Source organism: Thamnophis sirtalis, unplaced genomic scaffold (assembly GCF_051295495.1).
Source record: "Thamnophis sirtalis isolate CommonGarterSnake01/CBP01778 unplaced genomic scaffold, rThaSir2_p1.2 scaffold_12, whole genome shotgun sequence".
Classification (NCBI taxonomy): domain Eukaryota; kingdom Metazoa; phylum Chordata; class Lepidosauria; order Squamata; family Natricidae; genus Thamnophis; species Thamnophis sirtalis.
Window position 1 is genome coordinate 61,109,385 of NW_028261392.1, and position 14,265 is coordinate 61,123,649.

Sequence of the window (14,265 nt, forward strand, 5' to 3'; positions counted from 1 at the left end):
TAACCCGTCAGGCCTGGGGATAATCTTATTTCGCCCCTCCCGAATGCTGAGTGAATGTTGAGTTTTATTGTCTAATTTACTTTGTGCACATTTCTTTTTTTGTATTGTCCTACACTCCCCTTCCTTTTTTTGATTGTAAGCCGCCCTGAGTCCCCTCAGGGAAAAGGGCGGCCTATAAATAAACTACAAACAAACAAACAAACACATGCTTTGCACTGACATCATTAAGAGGCAGCACAAAAGGTGGAATGGTAGATAGGGCCTCCTGCACAGGTTATATAGCCCAGGCAATAGAGGAGACAGGGCTGCTGAGGAGTGACAGAACACTTTTTGCACAAAGCTAACTCACAGGTTAGCAGCAGTTTAGTTCAGTTCAGTTTATTATATTTATATGCCGCCCTTTTCCCCCGAAGGGGACTCAGGGCGGCTCACAACTCGAACCAAGGAAGGGGGATACAGACAAAAATTTAAAAAAACAGCAAGCATAACAATATATAATTTAAAACTCACAACAGTCATACCATTCGAGACGGGGGCAACAGCTCTTTAGCCCCAGGCCTGTCGGAACAGCCAGGTTTTAAGGGCTTTGCGGAAGGCCTGGAGGGTGGTGAGGGTTCGAATCTCCACGGGGAGTTCGTTCCAGAGGGTCGGAGCAGCCACAGAGAAGGCTCTCCTCCTGGTAGTCGCCAGTCGACACTGGCCGGCGGATGGAATTCGGAGGAGGCCTAGTCTGTGGGATCTAATCGGTCTAGTGGACTGTAATCTGCAGTCCTGCAGATACAGATAAAGGGATCAATACAGAAATCAGCCATAAGGAGTGGAGAAGGAACAGGCAAGAAGAAAGAGTATATTAGTATTTTTTCCCGTAGGGTAAGAAATTCCTGCCTCCATCAATCACTTGTGCAAATTATTAAACTAAAGTGCATTAAAAAAAAGAAAACCTTTCTCTCAAAAATGTAAGGGGTAAAGCTTTCTGATGCCATTGAGCTGTGGAGTAACAGAATGGGCTTGCTCCTGGGTTTCAATATGAAACTGTCACTCCATATATTACCACTGTATTGAGAACATGAACTTTACAAAGCCTGCTAATGTAGTTTTTAATGCAATATATAAAAATTTTATCATTAGAGAATAATTAGAAAAGTAATATTTTAAAAAAGGAAAGGAATTGGATGTTCAGTATAGTTTTCCTAAAGTAATAATTCCGTTTTTCAAATATCACATCTTCAATTTCCTCTCTGCAAATGGGCTTTTACAATGTTTTTTAATTTTTTCTTTTCAAACTAGCGTCATTTGCTTATTTGAATTCTGGATGTCCTTAGAACCATCTGTGTGTTTGTATTCAATTGCTAATTTAAAAGTGGAAAAACACAAGTCTTTTGATGGCTGAGAGCATATTGTAGTATAAATGAGGGTTGCAATGTTGTAGCATAATCTGATTCCTAAACAGCTTTGTAAATTTTGGTTGTAAATAGTGCATTGGGAGTGGCCTTTGGATCAATCCAGCGTAATGGTACAGTAAACTCTCAATTCAACAAAGTAATGGTGGACAGTAATATTGATTAGAATTAAATAATATTAAAAAATGATTGATATTTTGCCGGTATGTAAAATGCATGTAATATATGTTATGTATAAATATGTGTAAAGTTAGTGAACATTATTCATACTAATTTGCCAAACAACAAGCTATTTCATTCCTTGGGGTAAAGTGTGTTGCCAAATTTTGTTTGCTCTATTTAAAATCTATGGGGCTAAGATCCATACAATCAGGGCTACGGTCATAGACATATTACAAAAATGACACAAAACAAAATAACTAGTATTGAAATAAGTGGACGTAATTTATGTGAGACTCCACAATTATCTGGTTTTCATATGGTTAAAACAAATCCAGGAGACATCCACATGTAGCTTTTTACAAAACGTAGTTATGAAACAATGGAATAATAATTCAGCAATGTGAATCTCCCTGAATCAGATCTTCAGCAATATCTTAGAAGTTAATCTTGTTAATCTAAAACAAATATTTGCATTCAGATGTTTGAGATCATATAGTAAAAGCATTTACTTTAGTAACTTCGCAAATCAAAGCAGATAACAGGACAGCCTACTGTTCTTAAGATATTTCTCTGTTCTTTTCTTGTTTTGATCTACTATGCAAAATTTCACATGGAAAGATGGAAAGAGTAACATTTTTGTAGACAAACTAATTTTTAAAAAAAACCACCTAGCATTAACAGAAGGTGATAGAAAGGAGTGAGAAGGGAAGCCTTTAGACCAGGAGTGTCAAAGTCTATTTCATTGAATTCAAGATAGTCCTGTTTTTCTTCACAGACTTAAATTTGGCAAATAGCCGGAAATCTTATCATCTAATTGGAAACTGTTGCTAGGTCTTATTAGTAAGACTTCCTGGAGTATAAATCTTAGCAACAAACAAAGGAGATGGAAGGTAGTTAGAAATGGAAAATACTTGTCCGCCTAAAAATACTATTGATTTTTAACCTGCTTATAAAATTATAAAGCAATGAATTCATTCAAGCTTATAAAAAAACCAAAAAAAAAAACCTTAAAACAAAAAAACTTAAAACAATATATAAAAATGTAATATCTACAGATAGCATTAGGAAAGTATAAAAGCATCATTCGTTCAGAGCCCAGGTGGCGCAGTGGTTAAGAGTGCAGTACTGCAGGCCACTTCAGCTGACTGTTATCTGCAGTTCAGTGGTTCTAATCTCACCGGCTCAAGGTTGACTCAGCCTTCCATCCTTCTGAGGTGGGTGAAATGAGGACCCAGACTGTGGGGGCGATATGCTGACTCTGTAAACCGCTTAGAGAGGGCTGAAAGCCCTATGAAGCGGTATATAAGTCTAACTGCTATTGCTATTGCTATGAACTGTGTTAAAACTGGACATGTCTTAGACCACTGTTCCTCAACTTTTCTGGACTAGCACAGCATGGGCAGGAGGGGTGGAGAGGAGATGGTTTTGTGTGAGGGGCAGGGACGTGCGTGCACACAGCTTTATTTGTGTGAGTGGAGAGTGCATGTGCCCGCCCCTCACACAAATGGGGCTGCACATGCACCCGTGTGTGTGCCGGCCTACCAGTCATGCATCCTGATTGCTAATAGACCACAGCCGGGTAGTGGGCCATAGCCCACAGGTTGGGGACCCTTGTCCTAGACAGAAATTCCCAATTAGAGGGCACCCCCTTCTCTACAAATGACCACCTTTCTTGATATTAACTAGGTGTCAACCCTCCTATTCGGGGGGGGGGGGGGTTGACAATATCTGCTTCTATACCCCTTAATATCTCATGAAAAGATTCACAACATGTTCTCTCTGATCAATCTATACGGGCAGATTTGGCTTTAAACAGATGATCCCAGAAGTAGCAAGGGCCAACCAATAAGAGTTGCTATAGGTAATAACCAGATCTTGAATTGAACTTGAGGCCAATGGAGATATCCCTCAATACAGTATATGCGTTATCCAGCTATAACTGATCTTGTCCATTAGCAATTGATCAACTGCATTTTTCAGCAGATGAGGCTTTTTTTCAGGGCAGTCCCATTAGTTTGTAGCTACCCAAAAGATAGAAAAGAGTGTAAGTCAATTTCATAATCCAGAACAGAACACAGCTATTGTATCAGCCAATGCTTAGCAAAGACTGTCCTGGTTATGGTTTCTGCCTCCTGATTTTTATTTACAAATTGCCTACAAATCCAGAATGGGCTGCCTGGTTTTAAATGATTAATGTTTACTATGACCCCCAAACCCCAGATAATGTACATTTTAAATACTATTTTGATATCTGGGGCACAGAGGAGGCAAGACAATGATAAAAGAGAAGTGGATATAGATCTGTTGGGTGGGTGGGAGGGAGGAGTTATTTTAGGTTATTTGTTTTTAGTTTAAAATCTGCTGAATCCATCTGAAACATGTTCTCTGCAATGACTCTTCTTCAGTAGATTTTCATTCTTTAACTTGTCAAAGTAGTTGCTAGTTTCCTGCATCTGATATCTAGAGAAAACTTTTTAAGGGTTGTGCATGCCTTGAAAATGTTTCTGGGGAAGTGTTTAAAACCATTGATAAATCCATGACCTCTCTGTTGTTCAGGATTTGACAAGATGCTGCTCCTTTAAAGGATCTACTCATTAAAATTAATAAACTGTTAAAAAATTCACATCTTTTTCCCAAGCTAATGCGCTGTTTTAATGAATAGCAGATACATACTGCCTAAGATCTTGAAGCACTTCTTCTGAATCAGTTTTGAAGCATGCATATTTTTTTCCTTTATTCACATCTTGTCTTACTATTGACTAGATCATATATTCCACTTCTCTCTCTTCATTTTAGCAAGATGTCCATTTTACAAAACAATACTTCTGGATCTTTATAGCTTTTTTTGGTTCTGCTTATTAAATACGCTGGCATCCTTAGTGGCTGATCCCCAACCCCCATTGCAAAGATATGCATTCTAGCAGTTTCAAATTAATACCAAGCATTTAGATTTATTGACTGTCTTATTATTAATCTCATAGGGATCTTGTTCCCATTTTGAAATCAGATGTGACTATGTTATATATCTTTGGACATTTCCCATTTGTTTCCCATTTCTTGTGTGTGTCATTGTTCCCATTAGATGCTGATGCCACCATGTAGGATTTGGGACAGAATGCTTTCCTTTTGATTTTTTTGATAATCTAGTCTAAATCATAATCACATAAGATATATAAGAATTTTGTCTGTGCCACAACTTGGTACTCATATTTTAAAATATTTGAAATTATCTATTTTACACTGTCTTTTTTAGTCTCTTGATTTATTTTTCTATCATGAGATTACCTTCTATATTTTGGTAGAATTGAAAGAAGATACTGTATACTGTATTCCTACTGCCAAATTGCTGCTTATGTCTGCCACTGTATTTGAAAAGCTGAAAGAGAGTCATTAGAAGAGAATTTGAAGTGTTCTCAGTTCTTTTGTTTTTTCTAATTTATAATCATCACCATACATACAGTACCCATGCTGCATATTCTAAATATTCCTTACCTTGCCAAGACTGGAATTATGTTCATTTATCTCTTATGGAGTCTTAATATAGTTGGCAATGTAGATCTTAAAATATACAGACGTTCAATTACTTTTTACTACTGTTTAAAATTTTCTGACTGAAGTAGTATTAAATGGTTCAAGGGATAACTTATGCCAGTCATGAGAAATCTACAATGGCACTAATTAATTCAACTGTTTAGCAATCTTCTCACTTATACCTGCTTTTTTTAAAAACAGAGAAGTGTATAAAGACTGTTTTTCAGGGGCTCATGGAGAAATCAAAGCTTATAAAGAGAAATAGCAGTAGAATTTCTTTTACTTCCTCTTGGAAACCAAATAAGGAAATAGGGGAAGTTGCCTTGCATGATTTAGTTCTGAACAAAATCTCTGTGGTTCTTACCATTAGATAACAATCATGTGAGTGCTTGTTCAGAAGTAAAGTTTTGATAAGCTCTATTACAAAGAATAGATAAGATAGAAAAGGAAAATAAAATAGCTTAAATGAATCAATGGGTGTCAAACTCGCAGCATCACGTTGTCATGGAACATATCACAACTTTTTCTCTTCTCTAAAATGGGTGGGCATGGCCAGCGCATGACAAATCCGGCTGACGGGCTATGAGTTTGACATCCCCGACTAGAATAATTAGAGTTTAAATAAATTAAAAAAACAAATCTCCAAGAGTAGCTTCATTAGGCATACTCTACTATCCTTTTATTATCACATCGAAGGTACAGAATACTATTTCTGGGAAGATGTGTGTGGCAGTTATAAGCAAAGTTTTAAAAATTAAACTCCTGGCATCCTCTAGTGACCTTTTCCGGACTGAGTGCCCAAAGCGTGTGCGTGTGTGAATGCGCATGTGCGTACCCAAACACCCAAAATACAGTGCACCCCCCGGACACGCCCCACACATGCGTGTGCATCCCCCCTGCATCCCCCGCCCCCACACATTTGCACCTTTGGTACGCGTGTCATAGGTTCGCCATCACAGCTCTAGATGTTTTGTGACTTTTTATAACCCCTTGCTATGGACCACGATGACTGCTAGTGATAGGAATTAGAGCCATCATAACATGCTCCACATTGTCACATGATTTCCTGGAAATTGTTCAAAACTGCCAAGACAATCTAGGGCAATTATCAAGTTATTTATTATATCTTTATTTCAGATATTTCAGGAACTATAAAATACATAGTCACTGCCAGCTGACAAAACCAGAACAATCTCTTGCCAGAATATCATTTTAACTTACCCTAAATATTTTGCCTTAGTTTACTTGCTATGTGCTTGTTCTTTGATTTTTTTAAAAAAAATTCTTAATTTTTTCTGAGATCATGCTCTTTTTAAACCTTTTTTGTCCAAATAAATTCACATTATCACTTGTCCCTCCTGTATTGTTGCATTTGCTTTACTTTAAGTACAGACTTCGCCTAGTAGTATCCTTCAGCTAGAAAAAAAACTGCAATCAATCACTAAATCACTTTGTATGCTATAGTTTTGTAATCAAATTATTGATATGTTAACTAAATAAATTAAGGGCATTTAGCTATAAACCTCAGCGTGTGTATTATTTTTAAATAAAGTAGTTTTGCTGCTGTTATTGATGGCAATGAGTCCGTATGGGATACGGTGATAAATAAATAAGTAAATACATAAATGGTATAAAGAAAAAGGAGCAAACAGTTTTCCCTCTTATAATGTCACAACTTGAGGCCATCAAAGAAAACAGATTATTAGGTAGAAATGCATATTGAGAGCCAATTTGGTTTACTGTTTAAGGCATCAAGTTAGAAACTGGGAGTCCGTATGGGATATGGTGATAAATAAATAAGTAAATACATAAATGGTATAAAGAAAAAGGAGCAAACAGTTTTCTCTCTTATAATGTCACAAGTTGAGGTCATCAAAGAAAACAGATTATTAGGTAGAAATGCATATTGAGAGCCAATTTGGTTTACTGTTTAAGGCATCAAGTTAGAAACTGGGAGATGTGAATTGTAGTCCCACCTTAGGCATGAAAGTCAGCTGGATGACTTTGGACCAGTCACTCTCCGCCCAATCTACCTCACATATTTGTTGTTGTGAGGAAAATAGGAGGTGAACGAGCATTAAGTATGTTTGCTGCCTTGAGTTATTTATCAAAATAATAAAGGTGGAATATAAATAAACAAGCTTTGATTTACTGCCATAAGATAGTAATAGGAATTATCTTGGTTGGCTATAAAAGTGGATAGCCTATATCTGTAGCAACTAATGATGTGGGTTGTATGGAATGTCTGTCTCAAAGGTTAAATTCTTCTTAGTGTCGACTGCGAGGGAACGTCAAAGAGAAATAACTTTTATATCCTTGTGCTGATGCTGGCAGCTGCATTGAAATAGCCATAATAAAGCATTTTGTTTATGCAAGGCAGCTAGGACTATATTGCATATATTGTAGTAAAATGAAAACGGAAGAGTCATGTCTGAGTCACTTTCAAGTTTCGATCGGGATAAGGAAACTTGCTCTATGTGCACCTAGGTAAAAAGTGCATCACAAGGTAAAGTTAGGACTTCAAGCACAATCACAGACAGAACTATGCTAATTTCTTCCAACAATATGGACATTATTGCTATTACTGTTACACTGGTGTTCCCTGGTGATTTCCCATCATGGCACAAAGGCCTGCTCCTATTTACCTTCTAAATTCAGACAAGATCAGCCCACTGTTGCTACCTGCTGAAACTTTCTACATATTACTGAAATATAATTCCCAGCGTTCATCACAGGTTAGGCCAGCCTGCTGAGAAGTGTAGTTCATCAGATGTGGAGAATCAGCCGACTCTGTCCTGATCATTAAGGAGGGAACATAACTGCTGAAATTAAGTGTGCCTTTTAGATATCATTTATTGCAGAATTTTAAATTCAGAGAGAATAATATGTCCTTTAGCAATAGCAATAGCAGTTAGACTTATATACCGCTTCATAGGGCTTTCAGCCCTCTCTAAGCGGTTTACAGAGTCAGCATATCGCCCCCACAGTCTGGGTCCTCATTTCACCCACCTCGGAAAGATGGAAGGCTGAGTCAACCTTGAGCCGGTGAGATTTGAACCGCCGAACTGCAGATAGCAGTCAGCTGAAGTGGCCTGCAGTACTGCACCCTAACCACTGCACCACCTTTATTATAAAGAAAGAGTTGCTTAGTTATCTCTCCTAGGTTGTTCATTTTGTATATGTTTAATTTGCATCTTTTACTTGATAGGTGTGTTTAAAATGGATGCATCAAATGTGTGGCCACTGATAAGAATCTATCGAGGGGGCTTTCTTCTGATAGAATTCCTTTTTCTCCTTGGCATTAACACATATGGCTGGAGGCAAGCTGGAGTGAATCATGTTCTCATCTTTGAGCTTAATCCCCGCAGTAATTTATCCCATCAGCATCTTTTTGAGGTAAGTTCTATAATTCAAAGTGTTTTAACACGCTCCTGTACCTATTTTGAAAAGCAGGACTTCATAAATTCAATTTAACAGATTTTAGCTAAACACATATTATTATTATTATTTTCTTTTGGATCTTTGGCCTGCCATATTTTCTATGATTCTACTATGCATTTTCTAGTGTGGGAAAAAGGAAGCTGGGATTGCAGGAGTGAAATGCTATGTAGCCATAACAAAATTCTTTCTAGAAAACCAAGGTCATCCTTTGTCTTTGCACCTCTGCACCTGACCGGAACTGGATGGGTGGAAGCTGCCAGCATGGCAGTGGAAGATTGGACCATGTGATGGATTTGTGGGTGTGGGGGGGCAAGATCTTGAACATCCTTCTGGGTGGGGAAAATTGGGAAGCTTTCAGATTCGGGTTTTCCCAGATGTACCACCAAATTGGAACTTCAAGCAATACTTTGCCTTGGACTCTGATTTACTTTTGGATGCTACTTGGAACCTTGACACTTATATTGTTTTATTTATTGGGAAGTTTTCTTCTAAGATTTTTGTATAAAATGGAAGCATCTCACATCACTGGCCATGCTGAGTAGGCCCGTGATGGTGAACCTATGGTACACATGCCATAGGTGAAACGCAGAGCCCGCTTTCCGGGCATGCAGGCTGTTGCCCCATCTCAGCTCCACCGTGCATGCGTACGGCTCCCACTGGCCAGTTGGTTTTTGGGTCTCTGCCGTGCATGCACAGGGACAGGCTGCATATGGGAGATGCGTGCACATGCAAAAGCCAGGAGGAGCACAGGAGGTCATGTGTGCATGCATGGGGGGAGTGCAGAGGGGTTGCATGCGCATGCACAGCGGCCGGGCAGCTGCGGGGGGGGTCACACCCACATGTGCAGGGGCCACAGGAGGCCACACACGCATGTGTGGGGGATAGAGTGCACGCAGGGGTCATGTGCGCATGCACAGGGGTTGGGTTTGGGGTTGTCATGCATACGTTGCATTATGGGTGTGCGTGCACGGTCTTTTGGCATGCATTAACGAAAAGGTTAGCCATCACTGGACTAGGTAATTCAACATCTGACTACAGAATTCTACCCATACAAGTTTTGGTGTTAGATGATGCTATAATTTAAATATTGGCTATGACTGAAAATTATTTATTTATTTATATGTAAATTTTATTTGCTGGCCATATTGTATCCAATTACTTTGGGTGGCTTACAGTATAATAATAGAAATGTTATTACTGTCCCTTTCTGTTTTGGAAATATTAAATATTTTAATGGATTCCCATTAAAATTCTTTTTTAAAAAGAATTTTTATATCAACAGAAGTGAAATGATCTAATACTTACATGAAAGGGCATTCTATAGACACACTTACTACTATAATCTAAAACATCCTGTACTCATCTACTGAAATTTAAATGGAAGACTGAGAATTGTTATTCAAAGTATTGTGTTAGTATTGAGGGATGAAATCATTTTCCATACACAGGTAATCATCAGTTTACCACAGTAGTAAATCATGGCATTAATTAAATGAGTTGCCATGGGACTGCCCAATTTTACAACCTTTTTTGTAGCGAACAATGTGATTTGTTAAATGAACCCAATTTAGCTAATGGGCATTTTTTGCCAGAAACCAGAAGTAAATGCCAGTTTCTGACAAAAAAAATGCTGAAAATTGTGCTATACTGCAAAGGGTCATAAATGTGGACCAGTTGCCAAGTGCCCAAAATGTGATCATTGAACTGTGGCTGGGGAGGGCACCATTAGAACTTCAAAGCTATGTTGTAAGTAGCTCTGGGGACATCTGCTGTAACTTTGAATGGTCACTAAGAGATCAATCATAAGTCGAGAACCACTTAAAGAGTTGATTTAGGAATAAGATAGGTGGCAACAGTGAGATGGGTGACATATACATTTAATGAATAAATATAGTTTGAAAGATATGAGTTTAAAACTTAAACTTAGAATTTGAGTTGGAGCTGAAATAAAGTAATAAGTAATGCAATACTGAATATATTCCTCATATGTATTATGTCCTGCCTTATCTGTACATAACTGCTAAATTTGCATTTTTTTAAAAATGTAATTTTTCTAGATTGCTGGATTCCTTGGAATGCTGTGGTGTCTGAGTTTGTTGGCATGCATATATGGAGATAGCACTGGATTTCCCATGCAGGCAAACCCACTTATCTTGTATGGATTTATGCTGCTGTTCCTTATCAATCCTACAAAAACCTTCTACTACAAGTCTCGATTTTGGCTGCTTAAACTCTTGGTAAGTCAAGATCTAGCTAAAATCCATCAGCAACTGGCAATCTCACCACTCTTCCTATCAAAAATATTATAATTAAATATTCTTAGATTTAGTTAAATGGGCTGGCTCCATTGCCTTATCCATCGGTAAATTTGGGCCAGTCACTCTCTGTCAGCCCAACTCACCTCACAAAGTTGTTGTGGAGAAAATAGAAGGAGGAAGAAATAATGTATTTTTGCTACCTTGAGTAGCTTACAAAGTAAAGAGGTGGGATAAAAATCCAATAAATAATCCTCTATCCTCTGCTTGTTTGTATTTTATAGATCTTGGTGTTGCCATTTTAGCATTTGGATGTTGATGTTCTAACTAACCATGCAGGAAGAACTATAATCTAAGATAAATGGAGCATGAAATGGCCTAGTTTGAGAAACACATAGCTGAAGGCAGAATGGACTGAGATGGAAAAACATCTGTTTTTACTATTTCTTCCACTATAGCTGCGATAGTGTGCGAAACCAAACATTTCCTCCGCTGTCGTCTTTAGTATAAATAGTTTTCCTAAACTTGATGCTTGAAGATATGCAACTTAAAAAGTATTTTATAATCCACTAAAGAATTCTATGAAATTGTTACAGTCAACTAATGCTGTAGTATTACTAAACCGTTTCCCTATTGAAATTAATTACAAAACTCCCAATTATAATAGTTTTAATTTGAACGCCTATTATAATAAATGTAAAACAAGATTTGAATGCAAATTCCCAGTCCAATATTCTCTGCAAACTTTCTATTTTTTCTAAATTTAGTAAATAGAGAAGGTGATCAAAGTACTTTAAAAGTTAAATGCATCACTACCCTCAGTCCACTATCTTTGGTCATGCGTACTAAACTAGTGGGAGTTTTAAGTTCAAAACAACTAGGACATTGGATTGTTGCATTCTGTGCATTAGGACAAACCGAGATTATAATAATTAGACATGCTATTTACATAGCATTGCACTGAGAAGTCCTTTAGTTTCTACATCTGCCTTGTAAAATTAAATGATAGAATGATTTCTGTAATGCAATTTTACCATTTAAGAGAAAATGTTTCAACTTTTGGGATCTGAGTTTTACAATGTTATATTTGTTTTTTGTAGTTTCGGGTATTCACTGCCCCCTTCCATAAGGTGGGTTTTGCAGATTTTTGGCTCGCCGACCAGCTTAATAGTCTGGCTGTAATACTTATGGACCTTGAATACATGATCTGCTTCTATAGTTTTGAGCTCCAGTGGAAAGCTAAAGATGCATTGCTGGAAGATCCAGGTACGTCAGTGAGAAGAGATTCGGTAACCGCCATATAAATTGTACTGTGTGTTTGAGCCAATTTGAGCTTTATTTATTCAATGCAACCATACAGCCGCATTCATTATACACTAGACAACCCCTTCCCCATTAGGTCATTGTTTGAGAGATATTTCCTTACCTAAACAGAATGACCCAGGACTGGCAAAAAGTAGTGGGAGCCGGAGTGATTTCTGAGTTCCTGCCAGCTTCCCCATTGAGTTTCCTTATGGGAATCAGGCAGGGAGCATCAGAATTCTTCCCTCCTCTCTCGTTTCCTCTTCTGCTCCTCAATGAGGGAGGGAATGGGAGATTTTGAGATTAGTTAGAAAATTGTCGCAAAACATTGGAAATTCATTTCATTCATTTCATTTCATTATATTTGGTTTGTATGCCGCCCACTCTCGAGAGACTCATGGCGGCTTACAGATAAAAAGGAAGGGGAGAAACATACAAAATTAAAAAAAAAAACATTAAAATTCCACAACATTCATAGCTTAGGATGGGGCTGGATAAATCAACAGCCCCAGGCCTGCCGGAACAGCCAGGTCTTGGTCGCTTTGTGGAAGGCCGGAAGAGTAGTAAGGGTCCGGATCTCCACAGGAAGATCATTCCATAGGGCCGGAGCAGCTACAGAGAAGGCCCTCCCCGGGGAGTCACCAGCCGACATTGACCAGCAGATGGAATCCGGAGGAGGCCTAGTCTGTGAGATCTTATGGGTCTCTGGGAGGTAAATGGCAGGAGGCGGTCTCTCAGGTAGCCAGGTCCTATACCATGTAGGGCTTTAAAAGTAACGACTAGCACCTTGAAGCGTGTCCGGAGACCAATGGGAAGCCAGTGCAGCTCGCGGAGGATAGGTGTACGCCCACTATCGCTCACGCGGCTGCATTCTGGACCAACTGAAGTCTTCAAACACTCTTCAAGAGCAGCCCCATGTAGAGCGCCTCAGTAGCAGTCCAGCAGTGCATCAACAGTCAGTATCACTGAAGCAACCTTCAGCAGCCTAACTTTCTCATATTTGATTCCCTTGGCTGTAATGGATCCTGAATTTTGAACATATTCTATAAATTAGCTTTGAGGTATCTAGGTTAAAAAATTGTTAATTTATGATGCTCTCTTTCACTTAGTTAAAGGTCATGTCAAGGAGAGTTTTATTAATATTTAGTAGATAGCTATTCATTATCTCTTACTGGGGATAGAGTAGGATGGAAATAAAGAAGGATGGAAATAAAGAAATGTATTTATTTGCTCAGTTTTCGTTTTCCAATGTTCCCTTATCTCTGAACACACCAGAGGTGGGTTCCTCCTGGTATGATATGGTACGCCAGAAGAGGTAGTGAAAATCTGGCATACCGGACCGGATCGAGAGCGATGATGGCCTGGCCATGCCCCCATACCGCCAAAAGAAAAAATAGCCCGCCGTCCTGGAACTGCTTCCTGTTGGGGAGTTCTCCTGCATGGATGCGCCTGATAGCAGCAGTGGCAGAGCACACCCTGCCTTCGGGGGCGTGTTCCCCCAGCGAATGAATTGCGGCGGCACCAACGGGCAGCGGGAGAAAGAAGAAAGTGCTCCAGGAGGGCTGGTGGTGCACATGAGCAGCAGCCCTGTGACATCTGCCTGGCGCCTGCCCTCCTGAAGCACTTTTTTTCTTCTCCCGCCAGCGAAAGAAAAAATACCCCGCCATCCATTGGTGCCACTGCGGTTGATTCGGCTGGGGAAAAGGGGTGTGCTCTGCCGCCGCTGCTGCTGCAACTGCTGCTGTCAGGCGCATCCACGCAGGAGAACTCCCAAGCGTGGCACAGTTCTGGGATGCCAGAGAGCCAAAGCAAGCTGTCCCGCCACCGCTACTGGTGGGCCCTTCCACATGGAGGAAGTCATGTGAGTGTGGAATTGCCCCATGGAAATTCCAGCCACCCGCAGGGAAGAGGCGGCCTAGCGTGAAGTCCTTTCCATTGCCTGGCATGGCTCCTGTGTGCTATTGTGTTCCTGATGGGGGACCGGGAAAGGGCAGGATGGGAGCACTAATTTCCTGGGCTCACTTCCAAAAAGCCTTGTGGGTAAAATGAGCCACTTCTGCTGCCACTGTCAGAGGGGAGATTAGGATCTTCACTAACTGTTCCACATGGCTCTGGCACAATAAAATTGGCTGGTGGCTGGGAAGCCGCCATTGCTAGCGTTCTGATAGGCAGGT

The 14,265-nt window shown here is 39.6% G+C and overlaps 1 protein-coding gene across 1 annotated transcript in view; it reads left to right on the forward strand.

The window, feature by feature from the left end:
- The window catches only part of XPR1 (xenotropic and polytropic retrovirus receptor 1), a 90,666-nt gene that overhangs the window by 49,913 nt on the left and 26,488 nt on the right, over positions 1 to 14,265 (forward strand). The window contains exons 8-10 of the mRNA XM_087726905.1: positions 8,302 to 8,489; positions 10,592 to 10,771; positions 11,890 to 12,055. Coding sequence (XP_087583031.1) covers positions 8,302 to 8,489; positions 10,592 to 10,771; positions 11,890 to 12,055 — 534 coding nt within the window. The remainder of the gene's footprint in view (positions 1 to 8,301; positions 8,490 to 10,591; positions 10,772 to 11,889; positions 12,056 to 14,265) is intronic.